This window comes from Lemur catta, chromosome X (assembly GCF_020740605.2).
Source record: "Lemur catta isolate mLemCat1 chromosome X, mLemCat1.pri, whole genome shotgun sequence".
NCBI lineage: Eukaryota > Metazoa > Chordata > Mammalia > Primates > Lemuridae > Lemur > Lemur catta.
In genome coordinates, this window is record NC_059155.1 from 63,362,549 (window position 1) to 63,385,007 (window position 22,459).

General features: G+C 42.6%; 1 protein-coding gene across 1 annotated transcript; it reads left to right on the plus strand.

The window, feature by feature from the left end:
• Nucleotides 1–8,453: 8,453 nt before the first annotated feature.
• On the plus strand, nucleotides 8,454–18,609 carry GEMIN8 (gem nuclear organelle associated protein 8). Its single transcript, XM_045537546.1, is given in 6 exon segments — nucleotides 8,454–8,467; nucleotides 10,136–10,297; nucleotides 11,454–11,498; nucleotides 12,128–12,584; nucleotides 17,408–17,505; nucleotides 17,507–18,609. Coding segments are annotated over 5 exon segments (822 nt in total). The 5' UTR covers nucleotides 8,454–8,467; nucleotides 10,136–10,237; the 3' UTR covers nucleotides 17,669–18,609.
• Nucleotides 18,610–22,459: the final 3,850 nt, after the last annotated feature.

Here is a 22,459-nt window from a genome sequence, read left to right on the forward strand (position 1 = left end):
AATCAAAACATACCATATGTGAACTTATGCTCTCAAAAAGCCTTACACATTCTTGGCCTCAAATGATTTTAGCCAGTTGAAATTAACAGTATTATTTAGAGATTAATTTTAACCTAATTCTGATCATGTTGAAGATGTAATAACCTAAACAATGTGAAAGAACAGACTTGGAAATGCAGTATTGAAATATCATCTACAAACAATGCATTGAACTTTACATATATAGTTAGACTCATTTAATGTGAGTGACGTATCACCATCTTTTAACTAAAAAGTTCTCTATCAATAACTATGTACAGCATGCCCCCTGCTGGATGAAGATGAGTACTATTTTGTGAAGCTATACATAGAGACAATATAGTGCTTTATGATCATATCTAAAGTAAAAATTTTCAATACTTGCTTTCTGTGTATATTTCAGAAATTAGTTGGTTCTATCTCACATCAACCTTCTAAGACTTTTTAAATTATTGATAAAGAATCTCATCTACAAAAGGTTCAAAACATTGTTAATGATCAATCAAGCTTAGTACTATTGAGTGTTATCAGCTGAGTAACTCGTTACTTCTCAAAAAAGAACTTATAATTAAATATAATATAAATATGAATTAATCTCTTGGGAGTTTCCCATATCCTAATAAAATGCATAATGAAGCCTTGCATTATAGTATTTAAGTTTGCAAATATCCAAATAACCGTCAGTATTGTCTCATTTCATTTCATTATTTAACTTAACCAGTATTTATTACCATGTAGTATACTGGATTTTGAGGAAACACAGCCAGATAAGGTGTAGTCCCAATTCTCAGGAACTTTGTCATTGAATGGAAGATGGTGAAAAGTAAATGAACAATTGTAGAGTGGCTCATGTCATGAAGACTAGGATGCCCCAGGTCCCCCTTCAATGAGGGACTTTTTGCCCCAGTTACAGAGCCACCTCACCCAACATCCTGCCCCTTTCAAGGGGCCCACGTCCAATAATTGTTCCATGCCAGAGAATAAAGGCTTCACCATCTCTGCCCAACTTCCTACAACTCAGAAGAGCCATTCTAGCTCCTGAGATCCCCATGGGGTTCACCAAGGCTCTTGTTAGGCCCCCATCCAAGCTCAGCCCTTCTCTCTACCCCAGTGGTTTTCAACTGGGGACAATTTACTGCCTCCCCAATCCTACACCAGGGATATTTGGCAATGTCCGGAGACAATTTTGGTCCTCACAACTAGAGGGGAGGGAGGTGTGTGAATGCTACTGGCATCTAGAGGGTAGAGGCCAGGGATGTGGCTAAACATCCCACAATACACAGGACAGCCCCCACAACAAAATATTACCCAGTCTAAAATGTCAATATGCAACGGTTGAGAAACCCTGTTCTACCCAATCCTGTTTTTTCCTTTCCCTTTCATAGGTGTTGATCCCACGGTCATTCTTTAGTAAACATCCTGTACTCTAAACTCCATCATAGAGTCGGGCTTTCTGGGAAACAGTTACATAATAGTATCTACAAGAAATCATTTGGTTTTATACATGTGTATGAGAGAGACAAAGTAGCATGTACATGTATAAATGCATTAATATTTATAGAACAAAACTAGGAGGACTCGCACTAAATAGAAAGAGTGGTTATTTTAAAGTAATGGTGTTGCAAATAATACTTGTTGTTTTCCTTTGTGCTTAAATGTCTGGGTTTTCCAAAATTTGTGTTTGTTTTCCTTTTGTGTTTGGCTTTTTGCATTAAGCACATGTTACTTTTGCAGTCTGGGAGAGGAAATGTAATTGCAAAGAAAGAGGTGATGGCTAACAGTATTAAATACTGTAGAGAGGCCAAGTTATAGTCAGTAGTGGATGGGAAAAGGTGGCGGTGACATCAGTATACTGGAATAGACGTGCTGGAAGAGGAACAGCAGTGGGGTGGGTGGAAAGTAGGCAAGGAAACAAAGGTATCCCACTTTTTACAGAAGCACGACCAAAAAAAGAGGTAGAAAGAACAATAAGCAGAGGGGGATGAAAAATTAGCCCAAATAATTGTAAAGATCAGAGAACCCAAGCAAGTTTGATGCAGATGGGGAAGCGGTGGGAAAGAGAGAGGCAATGACATGCAGGGTGCCTAATTGGGGAGCCAGGTGCCTGTGAGGATGTGGCACTGGGTCAAGAACATGATTGGATCCATCTAGGCAGAAGCAAAAATGCCTCTTCCTCCAAACCAAGAGGTATGGTGAGTGCAGAGTTCAGACAGCAATACATTTCCAAGTGATGACATCTGTGCCTGGTCATCTTAGTTTTGTCAGTAGGAGGTGAGGTCATCCACTGAAAGGGAGGGTCTGGCTGGTGGGGCAGGGGCTTGAGAAGGTGGCAAAATCAAAGGGAAACTGTAGGAGAGGACCTGAGAGGGGCTCCTGGGAAATTGCTCTTTCCTTTACTAGCTTCAAGGTAAAAGGTCAGGACTGCTTAGCACCACTTACTTGACCCAGGCAAGGGGACTGGCTCCCAAGAAGTTTCTCCACAACATTCAGAAGGCAGATGGGTCCCAGAGCAGGAGGAAGGATCCAAAAAGCCCCATGAGATTAGCTATGGCTTCCCACACCTGGCAGGGTTATCCACACCTGACATCTGTACATCCCTGAGAGGAACTTTGAGGCCCGGGTACCAAATCGGGGATTATTCTGTGCTAATTCCTGTGCTAGGTAATGGCCTCTGTAGATTTCCTTACTGTAGGGAATTTAAACAAAGTCCACATCCTCTCACTGTCATCTTTGGGCATCCCTCCCTCAATCTCATCTCCTACTATTGGGATAAACACGAGCAGAGTTCTCCAAAGTGTAAACAAGACAACAGGTCCTGCTACCTCTGGAGCCTCATTTTCTCCCCATACTGTCTCCCCACCCTTCCCAGACACAAAGGATGCACTGATAAGAGACTACTATGGTGCATGGCCTTAATAGACAGTGGAATCCTACACAACTTGTTTAAAGGAGTGATTCTCAACCAGGTGCGATTTCCCCCTCCTCAGGCCCAGGGACATTTGGCAATGTCTGGAAACATTTTTGGTTGTTACAAATGGTGGGGGAGGGAAGCGACCCATAGGAAGGGGCCAGGGGTGCTTCTAAATAATCTTACAATGCACAGAGCAGCCCCCACAATCATCCAACCCCAAATGTTAGTAGTGCTGAAAGTAAGAGATCATGCTTTAAAGAGTTCCTCATCTGACAGGATCTTTGAATGGTTTGCTATAATCCATTTAAAGGTTATTTAAAATTTGAAGTTTATGCCTGGGACAAATGAAAGAAAATACCAGGCAAGGGCAAGGAATGATAGCATTTCTAAATTTCCACCAGATGGTGCTAAAACACAAATGAAACTCAAACCTCCTCTAGCCTCCATTTCAGAATGGTTTCTCTCCCTGGTCAGCCCTCTGGAGTAGCAGTGCCCATTCTTTTCAAATAGGATTGTCATTTTTTAGGTGCTTAGTGTGCCCCACCACCAGTATTTTTATGCAAATAAGTTAAAATGAATAATGACTAAAACTCAGCTTGAAAGATGAAAAGAACAGGATCACCGCCTCAATCAGCTACAGAATTTCCATTCCCTGTAGCAACGAGGGTATGGGAGAACTGGCTAGCTTCTTGGCTTCTTTAGCCAAGTTTTAGCTAGGCACCTGGCTACCTGAAAAATAGACAATTCCAAGACTACTTTACTCTTACGATGACCGAATAGTGAAGTTCTGGCCATTAGTGGGATGTGAGCAGAAGTGTTGTGGGCCACTTCTGGGTAGTACCCTTAAAGCAGTGGTTCTCAACTTGGGGTGACTTTGCCCCCCAGATGTCTGGGTACATTTGTGGTTCTCACAACTAGGGGATGCTCCTGGCATCTTCTGCGTAGAGGGCAGGGCTGCTGCTAAACCTCCTACAATGCACAGAACAGCCCCAGAACACAGAATTATCCAACCCCAATTGTGAATAGTGTCAAGGTGGCAAAACCCTACCTCGGAGGGAAGAGGCATGGCCCTGGTTTCCCCTTTCCCCCTTCCCCACTGGCTGGAAGAAAGGTGCAGTGGTATGCCATCTGGGACCATGTGGGCCAAGGCAAGAAACCAGAGAGGATGGAGCTACAAGACAGGTGGGATGTAAGTCCCTAGTCCCATGGGGCTGCCATACTACTTTGGATTCCTTACACCCAGACTGCTGCGAGACAGAAATACACTTCTCAAGGTTTGAGCCATTCCTCTTCTGGTTCTCTGTGACAGCAGCCGAGGTAATAGCCTATCGAATACCACAGTATACTAATATATACACATATATACGCCTTCTGTTCTCTTCCTTCCTTTCTTGACGCTGGTTTCTTCCCTGAGACAGAGATTCCACCAGGTCCCAATCCAGACCTGACTTTTCCCAGAAAACACCACCCTCCTACCATCGCCCCTTTCTATCCACAGACGTCTCTTTTCCTCCTCCATCCATTTTCTGAACAACGGAGGAAGAACCTTGTGTAAAATAATCCCTCCCAAGAAACACACGCTTTCCGGCACTGCAGATGTCCCCGCCCCGGTCCCAGTGCCCGGACCCGGCGCAGCACGCAGCTCTCCGCCCCCGCCCTCTCCGGGCTCCAGTCGGAGGGGCAGATCCACCTCTAGCACCCGCCCTCCCGCACCGCGTAGCCTGCGAAGCGGCGGTGCCGTCAGTCGCGTAGGCGGGACTTCCGGCGCGCCGCGGTCACGTGGGACTCGCTCCGGAAGCGTGCTTCCCGTCGCCCTGGCCAAAGCGCCCCTCCCGCTTCCCCTCTATCTGTCCCACGAAAACTAGGCAGCTGCTCGCTCGCCGCCCACGGTCTGCAAGCTGCGCGCCCACGAGGTGACTTCGGGGGCGGCTGGGTTTCCTTTGGGGAGCGAGGGAGGAGCCCACCCTGGGCTTGGCTTCCCTTGTTGCGGGGAGAGCCGAGGTCTTGGCTGTCACGTTGTCATCGTAATTGTCGTTATCCCTCGGCAAAAGGTGGGGCTCGCGGCCCCTGAGATTCCTAAGTCATTGCAGGTTAATTGTGGGAGGGGACTAGTTCCGGAGTCTCTCAAGTCTGCTGTGCTTCCTAATCACTGGACTACTCAAGAATTCTGATGCTCGGCCCCCCATTCTAGACAGATCAAATCCGAATCTTAGAAGTGGGGCCCAGGCATCGGTATTTTTTAAAGTCCCCCAGGTGATTCTGATGTACCGAGAACCACAGTGTAAAGATCTGTCGGTGAATTTGGATTTTGCCCATCCAGCACAGTCTCTGAATAAAAGATCGCCCAGGGTAACCTCATCCTTAGAGGGTTGTCTAGGATATTGGCCCGTCTACTCAAAAATTGGGGGTTTCTCTCTTTTTCCTTGCACTTTAACCTCTGTAGGAGGTCAGAGTTTTTGGTGGAAACTCTGGCACCTGCAATCGCTTATGGGTCTTACCTGCTGAGGTGGATGATGTCTTTGCCCACTTTTGCTGATCAGTAATGAGCTAGAGTTGTACCAGTGGCCAACAAAGTGCCTTTTTTAGCTCTGAAGTCCTGAGATTCCCTTAGTACAGATCAGATGGTTCTGAACAACTTTCTTTTTTTAGGAATGATTTTTAAACTTGTTTCACAGGCTAGGCATTGTATTCAGCTGTTTTTCACCTTAAGTCAGAACATTACTTTAAAAGTCTAAAGATTAATAACACAAACAACATTTCTGGGATTATTTACTTTCATGGCTCCCATGAATTGTGGGATGAGAGATACCCTTTAAAAATACCATTTATAGGCCAGGTGCCATGGCTCACACCTGTAATCCTAGCACTTTGGGAGGCTGACGTGGAAAGATCACTTGAGCCCAGGAGTTCAAGACCAGCCTAAGCAACGTAGCAAGATCCCTGTCTCTATAAAAAAATTAGCCTGGCGTGGTGGCGCATGCCTGTCGTCCCAGCTACTCAGGAGGCTGAGACAGGAGAATCGCTTGAGTCCAGGAGTTCAGTGCTGCAGTGAGCTATGATCAAACCACTGTATTCAAGCCTAGGCAACACAGTGAGGGGCGGGGGGCAGAATTAAACAATTAAGGCTAAAGTGTAAGTTTAGAGAGTTTACAAACTAGCTACAGAACTCTTGGAACTACTTCTCTACAACAGGAGTCGGCCATAGAATAGTTGGACAAGTGAAAAAAGAATGTAACTATAGTTGATCAAAGGTCAGATGAATTGAAAATATCCTTAAAAACATAATGTATTTAAACATTTCCTTCCTGAGAAGATTTGGCACTTTACAGTTAGTTGAGTTACCAGCTTCTCAGTGATTTGGGGGAGTAGAGGTAGGAGGAGAGAGTGTTCCCAGGAAACAGACAAGCTCAACAATTTCAGCAGCATCCAAGAGCATGAAATATTAGCTATTTTATGCTGGAATGAAAATAGGAAATTTAAAAGGAACAGGTTGTGGAATTCATACCTACAAGTAATTGATTGTGTCCAAATCAATGAGGCAATAGTTAGTGCTGTGTAAGTTCAGAAAAGAGAGAGATTAACATGGAATTACCATGAATATGTTTATAGAAAAAGTAAACTTGAAATAAGACTCCTGAAATGTACTAGTTAGTGGTCCTAACCACTTTAAACTAGTCATGGGTTTTGCTGATATGCTCTTAATTTGCAATACCTGCCTGTTCAACCCTTATTCCTTTATGGTTACACTAGGTTTTGCTGTATGAAGGATATGCTTGTGGTGAAGTGAACTTGTCTGTTTCTTCCTTTGAACTGTATTATCATTATGTCATTCTCAGTTATCCCATTGCCTGTTGTGTTCATGAGTCAGAGGGTAGCTTTCTTCCTGGCCTCATATTTCACTTTTGACTCTGATGCTAGTCACATGGGGATTCAGAGAACTTGCAAATAAATCCATTCACAAATCCATCACCCTTGCTGACAAATTAAACAATGTCCTTCTGTGGGTAGAATGTCATATGTATGAAAAAAACAAAAAGACTTGTTAACTACATCCTTTTGGTCTTACTCCTCCTCCATGCTATGCCTTCTTTGTGACAATAGAAGAGAGGTTAAATTGGGATTTGAAGTTGAGGGAATAAAAAGGAAATTAAACTCAATTTTTTGGCCCCCTCGTCCATCCGTCTTAACTGTGGCTGTTATAGATGTGGAGGTGCAGGCTTTCTGAACACAGTGGCTTATGCAACTTGCGACAGGCCTGTGTCTGGCCGAAGGATGGAGCTTGGACTCCAGCGAGTGGAAGAAGGCCATTTGGACTTGAGCCACCTTTGATGTGCCAGTCACTAAGCAGGGACCATGCAAAGCCACAGGAGGGAGCCCATGAGGACATCAAGCTAGATGAGCTAGCCAGCCTTAGCAACCAGCCAGGAAAAGGGGCAGGAAGCAATGTGCTGGGAAAAAAAACAAAACAAAACATTTTATTATTTATCTTAGCTGAGGAAGTTCTCACTGGTGTGTGTATTATAATTGGAAGACATCTTCTCTGATAGGATTATTACTGCATGTACAGAGAAAGATTCCTTAGAACCACATATGACTCAATTTTTGTAATTCAGATTTCTCACAACACCTTCATTCATTTTGCTAACCCGCTTTCCTATACTTTGAAACAGTATGTACTTAAGGCCTAATTAGATCCCCCAAATTAGCTGGTCGGCTCAGAGAACCAAATCAGTGGGAGCCTTATAGGAAAGATTCCACTTTCAGGGCTTTGGCCAGAGTAACTTATTTAATGATTGACTTTTTATGTATTTCTATGCAAAAATCAAAGCAGATGAGTTTTCGTGTATTTAATTTTTAGAATTCTAGTGGGAAAGGAAGATAGGAAAATCTAATTACAGAGACTGCATTATAGTTTTCAGGGGAATTTATGTTTTTATTTACCTGGTTGCTATTGACATGTCCTAGATCCTATATTTATAAGAATATAAATATGCAATAAAAAGAATATGTGTGATGTTACTACCACTCAAAGCCACATTGCTTATTTGTGGGATTTTTGGTGACTTGGTGGAAATAGTCACATTTTATCCATTGCAAACTACAAAGTTTTTATCTGTTTTTATACATATATATTAAAAACATGTTTCCAAGGTATGTTTTTATACCTTGCACTGAAGAGTAAATACAAATTTTTAAGGGAGGCTATATGGGAAAATATATTGTTGAAGACTCAGAGTCTCTGTCTTGCCTCTAGGCCTCATCAGTGTTTAGTGAATGACCTCAGCCCTGTTTTCTTCCTTCCTTTGGCGTTTGAGGACAGACAATGAATGGGCTCTGTACTCGCCTGGCCTCAGCTGGGTGGTGACCGTTATGCCATTGTGCTCACTGGGGAGGGCTGCTGGGTGTGTAGAGCTGCAGATCCCAGCCTCCCCTGACATTGCCAATCTCTTTTCTTTCAGCTCCACCAGCCCATTAGGAGTTGCTCTTCGGTGCATCATGGCTTGTGCCTTAAAAGAGCCGGAGACACTCACATGGGAGGTGGGAAATTAAAGATAAAATTAAAGACCATTGAAAGGGCATTTAAATCTGCTGCAACCATAAGCTTTCTTTTCTTTGAGAGGTGGTAGTATCTGAAAGTGTTGCTAGACCATCCAGATTTATTTTAATGTTGGCTTTTCAGAAACCCGGGCAGACCCTTAAGCTCTCTGTGTAGAGAAAGTAACGAGCTTTAAAAAGTTAACGGGACCCATTTTTAGAGGAGGATCTCTTTTTCCCTCGGCAGCTGATATTAACTGATTAACTGATTGCTTAGCAGGGAAAAATATGCATTCCTTCCAGGGAGTGGATGCTCAGAACTCTGTCCTGCTTTCGGAAATCTTGGCACTGCATGTGCCTTCTAAGCCCTGTTGATTGATGCTGTTTTGCAGAAGTTTTGTTGGTGTTTGTTTGTTTGTTTGTTTGTTTATGGCTTTAATTAAGTCTTTAAATGCCTATGTAGATCTTTAAGAAATTGTCCAATTTCCTTATTCAGTCATGGAGACTATTTTTTCCCCCAAATATTAGGAACCGGTCACTAAGATTACTGTTGGTCATAACCACAGTTTTCTTGCTTCCACCAGCCTTACTCCAGGCATAATAATTTATTAAACATGTGAGAAATGAGAAGTTCCTCCACTAATTTCCAAGTGGGAAGTGAGGAATAATTAGGGCGCTCAATGTATTAAGAGCAGAGTCTATACACCCTAAAAATATGTTAACACAAAACAGGGGTGGGGGGAAAATCAGCCCACAGCTTGTTTTTTGTACTTACAGGGAGCTAAGAATTGTTTTTAGATTTTTAAAGGGTTGTTTGGTGTGTTTTGGGTTTTTTTTTTTAAGAAAAAAAAATATGAAGACTTTGTGACAAATACTGTATATGACCCACAAGCCTAGAATATTTCCTATCTGACCCTTCATTGAAAAAAATTGCTGGCATAAAATAATAAGAGTAATACTGAAAATGCCAAACTAAAAATAATTATAAAGGTCTATGCAAGTTCCTATTCCTTTAGACATGTTTTTCTATAGCTTATCTTGTTTGATTTTTGAGAGATTAATTTATAATTATTAAAATAAGTTGTTTAGATTGATTAATTTGAATATCTATAGGATTTTAGGAATTTTAAAAATACTTAAAATGTAAAAGGATATTACAAATAGACTTTGGAGTTTGGGAAGAGAAAATAAGAAAGCCAAGGGTGAAATAAGCGTTTTCTACATACAGCCCCAGGACTCTAAACTTGCTGGAGGATGGCAACAAATTTGATTATAAGTATCCCAGTGGCCAAAAGTATGAGGAAAGCATAATTGAAACAAAACAAACTCGCTTACAAAGTTGCCTGCATGCCATCAGTAACATAAATTCATCTTTCTTTAATGGCCTGAGTTTTAAAAAGGATCTAGCACCTTAGCTGTTTAGTTAACATTTTTTATAGATAGTGGGCACACTGGGCTGAATCTGAACTGACTCTGGTTTAGAAGCTGGAACTGGCTTTTTTCAGTCATCTCAGCTGGTTCTCCTGGCTTCTTTCTTGCAAAAGTGTCCAGGTTGTGCCTGGGTGATCTCAGAAAATATAACATGGCAGCTCTTCTACCAAATCATTTGTTGGATCAAAGTCATAAGCAACCTTTTCTCAAATTAACACTGCCCTTTCTTTTTAATGACAGCCATTGGCATTTGAGCAGCCTGGAGGACGCCATGGATTATCCTTGAACCTCTTAAATAGCAGTCTGCTTTATCATGCATGCCTAAACTTCCAGCTCTGCAAAATGGAGCATCTCTTAGCCACCTCATGGATTTTCAGAATATTGGTGCTGCAATCTTTAATGGTAGGCTGGATTTTCCCAATTATAAAAGTGAAAACAGGATTTAGTCTACAGTAGTGTTCAATCACAATGGTTTTTATTACATATTTGAGGCTATCAGACTTCCCAATTTGGGTTAATTGATGTTTACATTGACCTGGTTCTAAGTATGCCTTATGAAGCATACAGAGCAGTCTGGACTCAGAACTCTTAATTTCCAGAAGACACAGATGTTTCCTAGACTTTTCTAATTTAATTTATTTGCTACTCATTAATCTATAAAACAAATTTGATTACAACACACATGGAGTTCACTTTAATGTCATTAAGTGCTACAGGCTTTCAGAAAGCTATTCATATTTCAGTGATAGAAATATGAAACCTGGTTCTAGTGCACTAGCCACTTAAAGGCTGCACCTTACAGTTTAGCACTCAAGTATGTACTGATTTCTACCATAATTTCATTTGGGTAAATCTCAGTAGAGCAATGCTATTTGGCAAAGGCAATCTATGTGGTTATGTTTGTGGAAAGTCTTCATGGAACAGTTTCTCCTCCTGCAAAGAGGCAGGGTGGTTAGGTATGGAGAGTGTGGTGTCACACACTCGCTGAGCAATGTGTATTGCAATCAAAACCAAAACAAGGCCCATTAGGAGGACTTAAAGGCCAGGGCACAACTGAGGCTGAAGAGATGTCTTATTTAAAGAGGTTTCTCCAAGTCCCAAACCTAAGGCAAGACCCAACAGAGGTTTCTGGTCAGTTGGAAAGATGTATTCTACTCAAATCTAGGTTTAATTTGAATAGGCATTGGCATGGGTTAAGGATTAGTAAATAAAGTAATAGTTGTACATTTTTAGTTCATGTTCTGTATATTATTTTGTGTATACATACCAAACATATGGTCATTTTCATAGACTTCACTTTCAATAGGGAAACAAGTAATTGAATGCAAAACCATGCAGAGTCCTTTGACCCACTTAATCATACCTAAGGGGATCCCTTCTTTTTACATTGCAAGGTCATGACCCAGGTGCCAGGGTCTTGTAGATATGTTGCATGAAGATCAGGCATGGTACAGGGAAGAGGCAACCGCCCAGGAGCTGCTTCACAAACCACAAAATAGCCACAAATACCACATAGCTGTACTGATCAGATGTTCATACTGTGGTGGTTCTTTCCTAGTGTCAGTGCCCATTTGGACTTCCACAATCAGAGATGGCAGTGAAGGTAAGTTTTTTTGTTTTGTTTTGTTTTGTTTTGTTTTTTTAACTCCTAAGGAAAAAAGATAACCTTTAAAGTCTTGTTGTTCTCATTCCATGACGGAGAAGACTGAAGAAATAAGTCAGAAAACTAAAACTAAAAGCACCACTGAGTGTGTTCCTAGACATCTCTTGTCCCAGGCATTGAGAGGTGGTTCAGGCCAGCAGGTTAGTTTAGGGGTCAGAAGGGGAGGAACCAAAGTCTGTCATGCTCATCAGTCTGCATGGTTTTAGCAGGCTATTTCTCACTTGGAACTGGTTTAACTATAGTGGGTGGAGAGGGACAAGATGATGAGCTTCGGATCCTTATCTCTCCCTGTATCTTCTCTAAGAGTGATCATTAGCCTCTGTCCCCACATTGTAATCCTCCATTGCCTTAAACTAATTGTCCTGCAGAGAGCAAGTATGCATAGACTTAGTGCCCAGTGTGGACACAGATGTGTCTTACACCTTTTTTTGGCCCAGTAGCATCCTCATATACAGTAGGTGTTCCACAGATACTCAGTAATTTCCTGTTGGCTAGTTGACCAAACATTTGAAGATTTCTCTTGGGATGAGCTGTTTGATGTCTACCTTCTGCCTCCTTTCATTTTATAGGCATTAACATTGAAAGCTATTGAGTCTTGGTATTTCCACCCAGTGTATGCAAGATACTGGCAACATTATTATCAAGCAATGGCTTGGATGTGAAGCCACCAGAACACCTACAGGAAGGCCCTGGGATCCTATTTCAGTGTTCCGTGGTATCTCCCTCCTGCAGTTCTTCTCCAAAGCTCTTACAATAGTGAGGCTGGATATCCTCAGTCCTTCTGTGACCATCATGTGGCCTGGCAGGACTCCCACTGCAGTTCTTCACATTTTGGAAGGTCTGGACAGCAGCCACAAGACAGCAGTAGGATCCAGGCATCCTCAAGAGAAGACCAAGCTTCATCCGAAGACGAGGAGACAGAGACCAAGTCAGATGGGGGAGTAGGATGTGACCTGAGCAATATGGAAATCACGGAGGAGCTCCGCCAGTACTTTCCAGAGACGGAGAGGCACAGAGAAGAGTGATGTAAGTTCAGGCCTCTGTCTATTCATGCGTCCTCTTTCTTTGCCCTGACTTTTGCGTTTTTTTTTTCTTCTCTATTATACAAAGTTTTTTTTATAACTCTTCATTTGGGTCCAGGTAATATTCCAAATCCAGTCTTAAGCCTGGAAAAACTGTGGTGATGTTGCACCTCAATTATAGTAATGTATTAGTGCATTCATGTTGCTATAAAGGAATACCTGAGGTTGGGAAATTTATAAAGAAAAGAGGTTTATTTGGCTCATGGTTCTACAGGCGGTACAAGAAGCCTGGCACCAGCATCTCCTTCTGCTGAGGGCTTCAGGCTCCTTCCACTCATGGCAGAAGGCTAAAGGGAACCTGCGTGTGCAGAGATCACATGGCTAGAGAGGGAGCAAGAAAGAGAGGAGGGAGGTTCCAGGCTCCTTAACAAGCAGCTTTCAGGGAAACTAATAAAAGGAGAACTCATCGCCGTGAGAATGGCACCAAACCATTAGTGAGGGATCTGCGACCCCTTGATCCAAACACCTCCCACCAGGCCCCACCTTCAACATTGGGGATCAAATTTCAACGTGAAACAAACCATAGCAATTAGTTTCCAGAGTTGTTTTGGTATAGGACATATTTTTAGTTCCAGAACAAAGCTTATCCTAATAGTATTTCTACTATTTATTAAATGTTAGACATTCTATCACATGGAGCACGTGTGTGTGTGTATGTTCCCTAATCTACACAACAGTCCCTCAAGGTATTAAACCTGTTTTACAAGTAAGGAAAGTGAACTTTAAGAAGGTTAATTGCCTGGTTCCATGGTCCACAACTTGTAATTTGCTGTCAGGATTGAAACCAATTCTGCCTGACTGCACTTCTGTGCTTCTCCCTCTATACCAGGACTTGTCCCTGAGACTGCTAGGTTCCTAAAATACTCTTGCCATTTATCTGGGATGTGGCTTGGAGATGTTCCTGGTGCTACAGAGCTCCCGAATCTTAAATAGCTCCCTTCAGAGTAGAGATCAGTGTGAACCTAAACCCAGCAGTGAAATGCCCAGCACTTACAACTTCCGTGTTTGATTCTGCATCAAGGCTCTATCCCTGGGGTTAGAGAATCATGATAAAGGTCTTACATCTTCAGGCAGAAAGCAGGAATTTTCTTTTATAAATTTCTTACTACCTTGCTACAAAAAAACTGCTTTTTATGCTCTCCTTACTATTAAAATTCACCAGACCATTTCTATTTTAAGTACTTCTGACAGATATACAAATGCTTTTCTCTCTCTCGTAACCAGTATTCAGTCTCAATATTTTTTTTAGTGAACTCTAATTCTATGACATTTCACCTAGAATTTTCTAATAACAAGGAAACATAGAAGCCTGAGAATGGGAGTTGCCTTTCCATCTTAAGTTGTCTGTATTGTCCTAACGATGGGCTAGCATTTATCGATCTCCACTGGGTGCCAGGAACTGAGCAATGGGCTTATAGTGTCATGTCCTTTATTATCTTTGCCTGTGATTCTTCACTAAACTATTCATTCGGGTTTTTTGACTTCCCTTCTTTTGATTAAACTGTTGACTTCTTTGATGCATATTAGAAAGCATATCCAAACAAGTATTTTTTAAAATAGTACTTTCTAGTACACATAGAATACCTTTCCTTGATCTCCAGAAATAACTTTTACTGTTTTTCACAATAAAAACACCTTTTTCACACCTGCTTTGTGTCAGGCCCTGTGTCTTCCTCCTGGGGCTTGGGGTACAGAAGTAAGTAAAGGTGACAGTGCCCTTTCCCCATAAATGACCCCCGCAGGGCAGCTCACAGGCGACAGCAGGTCTGTCAGTAGAGATGACAGGCATCTCGCCCTTTAGGTCAGTGTTTTAGGGCGACTGTCCACTATGCAGGAAACCATGAAACCTCCAAATCTCAAGAGACAGGGAAGGGACAAGGGTTGGGCCTTGAATTTTCATGAGGAAGCCTGAATGGAAATGAAACACAAATGGAGAATGCGGGCAGAGGGCTATGTCTTTTATTCTTTCAGTCTTACACTGGACGAACTTTATTGAGAACTAAAATTCTGTGGCAGTGACCCATGAGCACGCGCTGCGTGCAGACTTGGAAAACTGCACAGCCTCATTGTCACCTGAGGCTGCCTTGCGTTGACATGGTATTTCATTCACAGATGGCAGTAAGAGAAAATGTCTCTCGACATATCGTTATATCGATTTAATATCTGTAAGGTAGTTTTTGTCAGAAGAATAGCAAAAGGAAGTATGATTCTAAACATTTTAAATTATAGGGAAAAGAAGAAGATGCAAAAATACAAAGGAGAAATTCACATATCTTAATGGCAGAGAACAACACTTATTAAGATAGGCAAGATCCCAGTGTCTGTTAAAACTTCAAAACTCAGAGACTCAGACAGGAAGTTGAACATCTGTTGTGTCACTAGAGCTGTTGGTGAAACTGATTATAGTCTTGGGATGAATTTGAAAGTAACAGGACAGTGGCCCAGGCATGTCTGGCTACGCGCTCTGCCCCGTGAACACAGAGGCTTTGGGCCACCCAGCAGCCATGGTCTCCCCCAGGCAGAAGAGACGCAGAAGGGACTGAAGGATTGGTGACGTGCCCAAGGCTGCTCGTGGGTGGAAGAGGCATCTGTTGTGCTAATTCGGGAAAGCCAGGCCTTCAAAGAGTAGTCCTCGAAGGGATCCTTCAGTGAGATTCCAGCCGTCCTCCTGGAGAGCCCCGTCAGGGCCATCAGCCCCCCTCCTGGTCAGGCTTCTTAGGAAGTGCTGTGCTTGCGATTTTGGGCAGAGGCCAGTGAGACATTCCTGTGCGAACTCTTGGTGACTGAACACATCTTACCAGTTTGTACTGCCCACCCCAAAACCCAGTGTCCTGGGTCACCTTTCCTCTGCCTCCTGAAAGCACCAAGCTAAGCTTTCCTTCCAAGTCGAGTTGAATCATCCCAGGACAGAGGCCGGAGAAGAGAGACACTCCCAGGGAGAAGCTCATTCCCAGAGGGGCTTCCACCCCAGCCTCGGCGCCAGGAGCACACAGGCATCTTGTGGCAATAAGAAGCAGTCGCGGCAATAGTCGGGTACTTTTCTCTAACCCACCATTTGATGTTTTTTCTCTCCTTAGAAGGTAGCGTGGAAGTCAGGGATATGTCTAGAAATGGCCATTTCCTCTGGCTAATTAGGACCCCATTCATCTGCTCCCACATCACTCCAACAGAACTCAGCTTAGGGGGCATAGAATTTAAATACCCCTGAGAACTGAACAGCTTATATGCTGGTGTTTCAAACGTGGCAGAAAGACCAAAACGTAGAAACAAATGCTCGTTGACCTCCCATTCATTTGCATGTCAGGCCAGTGTTTGGGGTTAGTTCTGCATTTCACAGGCAGGCAGTCTCATCTCTTTTCTGCGGATGAGGTAGCAGTTATACAGCATTTATTCTGTTTGCTAGTCATTTGGCTCATCCATATATTACTTCCTTAGGTAAAAATAAACTGTAGATATTCTAAGACATTTATATATAAAGAAGAGGATTTATGAGAGTGACTGTGCATAGCCTTATAAATATCTTTCCATTCATACTTGATTAGCTCACTACGGTGTTCCCTTTCAGGTACTAGTGGAGAGAGGCCCAACCAGGAAAGAATGATTTATGGCATTGTTTTATTCCCCTGCAGCCATCCTTGCTCCTTATCTGGTAGCATTTCTCTTGGTAGCCACAGTAGCTACAGAAGTGCTTTCTTCTACCAATTTCTCTCTTCTTTACAGAGTCGCTTACAAAATCTACAGAAATTGGCTAAATTTTACCTTATGCAGCATTGCTTTGTTGATATTTTATGTTGCTGTTTTCATAAGAATAAAAATTACAATATTGGGAGTTGCTATAGTAAAAAATGTACACAGGAGAATAAATTGAATAAATATTTCTCGCTTTATAAGAATCCATTTAAATTAGTAAGATTCAAAGTATGTAACTACATCACTTGTGGTTTAACCTAGGCTTACCTGTGAAGTGGAAAGTCAAATCCCATAGTGAAAAAGCCAACCCACTGTTGCAGATTTGCTAATACAGCAAGAAGATTAGAAGTTGGAGGGGTCTTAATTTCATTTGCAAAACTGCCCTTTCTTCACCCTTTTACCTTCAGCAAGTGTTGAATCACTTAACCTTCTGTTGCCTGGTATGATTTGTGTTTTGAAGCTGTGGAAGGATCAGCGTCCTTGCATTGTAGCTACTAGCACTTGTTCTCTTCCAGGTTACCTAAAATCAATACCTCTTCCAGAGGAGTGATTTTTATTTTCCTCACCTCCCCATTTGTGGTGGTAAGTTCTGCTGCTTGCAACACTGGACCTTCCGGGAAGCTCTTCATTTCCCTGCTGGCCTTATCCAGTGTTTGAAACCAAGCAAGCTCATTAGCTGTTCCTAGCTGGGCAGGTTGTGGGCGGGCCGCATAGATGTAAAAAGAGAACCCCGAGTGGTTTCATTTTTCTCCTGCATTTTCAGGGCTCGAGGCAGAGGTTTGGAAGTTTGGAGTGCCAAGTTTCCTTGTAGCTTTTTGCCATTTCTATCAGTGTATGTTAACCCCTTGGAAAGTGAACAGTGAGCTTCATAACTAAGTAGATAATAATCTGCCTGTCACACATCACAATCTAGTGAGCATCTCAGCTGCACAGTGGGAGATTCCCTGATTCCATAGTGGGAGAGGGAACAGTGAGGGACCCCAGGGGGCTGCAGACAGCACGTCCTCACCACACTCCCCTCCTGTGTGCACAGGCACACCTGTGTGTGTTTCCATTCACGTTCATGTTCGTCCTCAGGGTGGCAGCAGCAGCTGGACGCGGAGCGCCTGGACGACTACATGAACGCCGCCCGTGACCTGCGCTATAACACCCAGCAGTCGGTGGAGCCCCCGACGGATGGAGAGGCCAGGTGAGCGGTGCCAGGCCGAGATGAAGCGCTTGTATGGGGACAGTGCTGCCAAGATCCAGGCCATGGAGGCTGCAGTGCAGCTGAGCTTTGACAAGCACTGTGACAGAAAGCAGCCCAAGTAGTGGCCGGTCATTCCCCGAAAGTTCTGACGCCTGGGCACAGGGACCCCTGCAAGTGCTGTTGGCACAGGGTCCTCAGCCTCACCCTCTTCCATTTGGGTACACTCTCTTCATCTTTCCTCTCGTACAGTTGTCAGGGAAAGGGAACTTTAAACTGAGATACATGCGTGTTCGCTGAAGTCCCAATGGGCCCATCACAGGGTGGATGTAATATGCAGCCACCTGGAAGTCATCAGGACGTGTACTGTTGCCAACATGAGAAATTTTCTCCTGACATAAAATGATAATTTTGTATCTATTAGACTGGTTTTTTGATGTGGTCAGTAAGTGTTCAGTTCATTGAAGTTCTTGCCTAGAGATGTTGCCTAGTGTTTTGTCTTTTTATATTTTCTTCTATTTTTAATCTGCCTGAACCCGCCAGATGCCTTAAATAAGCCAGATGTCTTCTCTGACTCTAATTCCTTTAGTCCCCAACTGAAAATGATCCAAGCAGGTGGTAAGACAAACACTACTGCTCTCTAATGCAGAGGCTGGCCTGCCTGCACTGTAAAGGGCCAGCGAGTGAGTATTTTTGGCTTTGCAGGCCAAATGGCCTGTGTGGTGACTACTCCAGTCTGCCCTTGTAGTGTGAAAGCAGCCATAGACCCTAAGTAAACAAAGGGGTGTGGCTATGTTCCAATAAAACTTTATTTATAAAAAAAAAAAACAGGCCTTGGGCCAGATTTGGTCTACAGATGTTAGTTTGCCAACCACTGCTTTCATGGAATGAAAATCACCTACCTGGCGTTCTTGTTATCTATCTCATTGTCTCTACAGAGCTTGAATGTCTTACAGAATTGAGAGCAAAGAACAGTAACTCCCAAACCTGGTCACTTCAGCAGTCTCTTCTGTTACAGAAAATGTATAAGTGAGCCCTTACTATATACAGCAAATATTGTTTTGATAAGGGAATACATTTCTGAAAATGAAAATCTAAAAGTTGATGGAGCGGGTCATTTATAAAAGCCAGCTGCCTTTTAAATAAGTTATTACAGTGCCTTGCCAGGGTGAGCCCGTGCTGACCTGAGAAGATGAGCACATCCATCACAGTTGGTGAAAAGATTTCTATTGACATGTTTCTCCCTAAGAACACTTAGCTTCACATTCAGCCCCTGCCCTGAGACAAACGTATTGCTTTCATCAGCCCCGGGTGCTTATTTTTCCAAGCTCTCATTCTATTACTGGAGTTACAATTTGTGCATAGGTATTGTAGACAAAAATGAGAATTAACTTTCCCCTGAGGTGACACATAACTGAATTTCAAATCTTTAGTGTTTCTCCTTTTTATTTTAAACTCATACTCCTAACTATAATATAAAATAAATGTGACTCAGACACAAGTACAAACTAAAGCCTGTAATTGCAGCAGGTGCTTAGCTAGTTGAGAGTGAAATGTTTCTCTTTACAAAGGACTCATACCTTCCCCCAAAGAAATCACCATGCTGGGCCCACCCCTGCTGGCTTTGTGACCTGGGGTGTGTTACTTTCAATCAGTAACAAAGGTGACAGCATTCTAAGGTTGGCCAGGCAGTTGCTGGGCAGATGTTCTCACAGAAGCATTTGTGTGTGTATGTATCATGGCCTTTGTGGGAGTTTGTGGGTTTTCCAGTTTATTCTGATAGTTCTTGTTATCAGGCATTTTTGCCTGTCAACAGTTATTTCCATAGTCTTCCCTGGCTCTATTTGTCAGGGGTTTTTCCAACACAAGCGACTCCATTTTGATTTTGACAACTTTCACCATATGAAGATGCGGGGACGTTAGGAGGTGATTAGGTCATGTGGGTGCCTCTCTTGTGAATGGCATTAAGGTCTTTAAAATGTTGCTTTACACAGCATTCATCCCTTTTTGCCCTTCTGTGCCTTTCCCCATGTGAGGGCACAGCATTCATCCACGCCTGAGAATGCAGCAACAAGGCACCATCTTGGAAGGAACAAGGAGCCTTCCCCAGACACAGAACCTGCCAGCAGCTTCATCTTGGACTTTCCAGCTTCTAGAACTTTTAGAAATTAATTTCTATGGTTTATAAAATACCCCGTCCATGGTATTTTGTTATAGCAGCACAAATGGACTGAGGCAGTGCTCAACATCCCTAATGATCAGAGCATTGCGCATGAAACACACAATGAGATATCGCCTCACACCTTTTAGGATGGCGATTATTTAAAAGTCAGTGATAACAACTGCTGGCGGGGCTCGGGGATAAGGGAACCCTTGTTCACTGTTGATGGGAATGTAAATTAGTACAGAAATTATGGAGAACAGGATGGAGGTGACTCAAAAATTAAAAATAGAACTATTGTATGACCCAGCAATCCCACTGCTGGGTATGTAATGAAGGAAATGAAATTAGTACATTGAAGTAATATGTGCGCTCCCATGTTCCTTGTTACATTATTACCAACCTCAGTGTCCATAGACAGTTGAACTGATAAAGAAATTGTGATGTTTGTATCTACATATACCTATACATAAAGATATATAAACACTATGATATTATTCAGCTTCAGAAAAGGAGATACTCGCATTTATGACAACATGGATTAACCTAGAAGACGTTGTGCTAACTGAAATAAGCCATTCACAGAAAGGAAAATACTGCATGATCTCACTGATATGTGAACTTCTTTTAAAAAGTCAAAGACACAGAGTAGAATGGTGGTTACCAGGTGTGGAGAGCTCCAGGGAGAAAATGGGGAGATGCATGTTAGGAAGTACAAACGTGCAATTAAGTTGGATAAATTAGTTTAGACATAGAATGTACAGTAGGAGGACCATAAAAATATTGTGTTGTACATTCAAATTTTGTAAGAGAACAGATTTTAGGTGCTCTTATGACACACACACACTATGCACAAACACACAGAGAAGTATGGAAGGTGGTGGATGTTACATTGCTCAATGGTAGTAATTACTCTGGTACGTATATGTACACTAAAAACCTCATGTTGTAAACCTTAAATTTATACAATAAAAATACAAGATAGAACACTAGGTAACATTGCCATACCCCCTCTCTACCCAAAATAAAAACAAAAATTAGCCCGATGTCGTGGCTGGTGCTTGTACTACTAGCTACTCAGGAGGCTGAGCCAAGAGGATTGCTGGAGCCCAGGAGTTTGAGGCTGCAGTGAGCTAAGATTGGGCCATTGCACTCTAGCCCAGGTGACAGTGCCATACCCTGTCTCAAAACATAAACAAATACACCCAAAAAAGTCCAAAGAGAATCTGACGACACACAAAGAAACACACCAATTTCCTATTCAATCAGCAGGGCAGGATGACTAGGAAGGCTCTTATTGGCTCATCCATGGTCACCTCCATCCTCTGTGAGGCAATGGCTGGGGCTCAGGGGCTGCAGGTCCTTCATTGGCTGAGCCAGTTGAGATTGGAGCTTGGGACTCTCTCATTGGATGTTCCCATCATCCCAGCAATGCATAGTCACAGGTCACCAAGTTTCATGTTTTATTAAATTAAAGGTCATAGCCTGGAAAAAACCAGAATCAGCTAAATTGGAATGCCTTAGAACAGTAATTTGAGTTTCTGCATACCTTAACATAGTCATTGTTTCTCAAAATTTTTGATTTAGGCATTTCTGTTTTGTGCTCATGTCCTAGAGTACGTATTCGTGTGAATTCCTTAATACGGATCCGCTTGAAAATATTGAATGGAGTATGCTTCTCATATTAAGACAAGTTTCCCCACTTTGATTCCTATAATTTGTTATTACAGCAGTAAAGCCATTTCAAAGCCATTTCCCTTAGTTGGTTTTGTCAGTATAGCACAAGATTAGATGATGAGGGGCCGCTCAGTACCTATTCTCCTCCTTCACCCACCAAGTGTATCATCGTCATGCTTGTTTCCCCTCATCTTCTTCAGCATCAAACCCCATGTTCCTCTCCACATTGCCAGCCAGCCGGGCCCTCCCACAGTTCATTGCATCACCCAATTATGGTGCACTTTTAAAGCCATTGTCCGAGGGCACTAATTTACTTTCAGATTTTCCAAATGCAATCTGCAATAAACAGGTCCCAAGTGATTCGATGTTTAGTTAAAATGTGTTCTCACATGACATAATATGCATGAGAGTGGTATGCAAGACTAACGTTGGAAAAAACATTGGTATGTCATATTGGCAAACCCTAGCATTTTGAAGCACTAACTGTGAGCATGATATATATTAAGTGATTTAGTGAAATGCATTTTTTTCGACCCAGTCTATAGTTCTTTCTTTAAAAAGCCTCACAGCTTATAGAAGTGCCTTTGGCTTCCTAGATTTTGTTCCAAATCTGTAAAACAGTCTGGAGTCATCTCCCCTCCCCCAGAGTATTTACTTTCTCATAACTTTGTGATAGATTTCCTTGTTCTCCGTGGACAGCAAAGCGCTTTTTCTTCAAAAGCTTTTACAAGATTTTTCTAATAATGACAAAGATTCAGTAATAGCAATAATCCTTATGAGGTGGCTCATTTGTCCCAAATCCTGGTTGTAATGAACCACGGAGAGCTCTGGAGGTACAAAGACCCATCAGAGTTTTAGGCATGGAACAAAAAATTTTTTTAAACCAACCAGAAGTTTATTCTCCCTCCTTGATCAGGAACGGGTGCCGTTCCCACCTGCGCTACTCAGGGAAGCTCTCTCTAGCCTCCTGCACTGCCCCCATTCTTTCCCTTCAGCACCTGCTGCTCTGGCAAAGGTGAAACAGTCTGTGCTCTTGGTCTCCCCTTGGAAGTTCTTTTAATGCTTCTGTTGGCTGAAGAAAAGCATTGACTTTTGGAGATTGTCC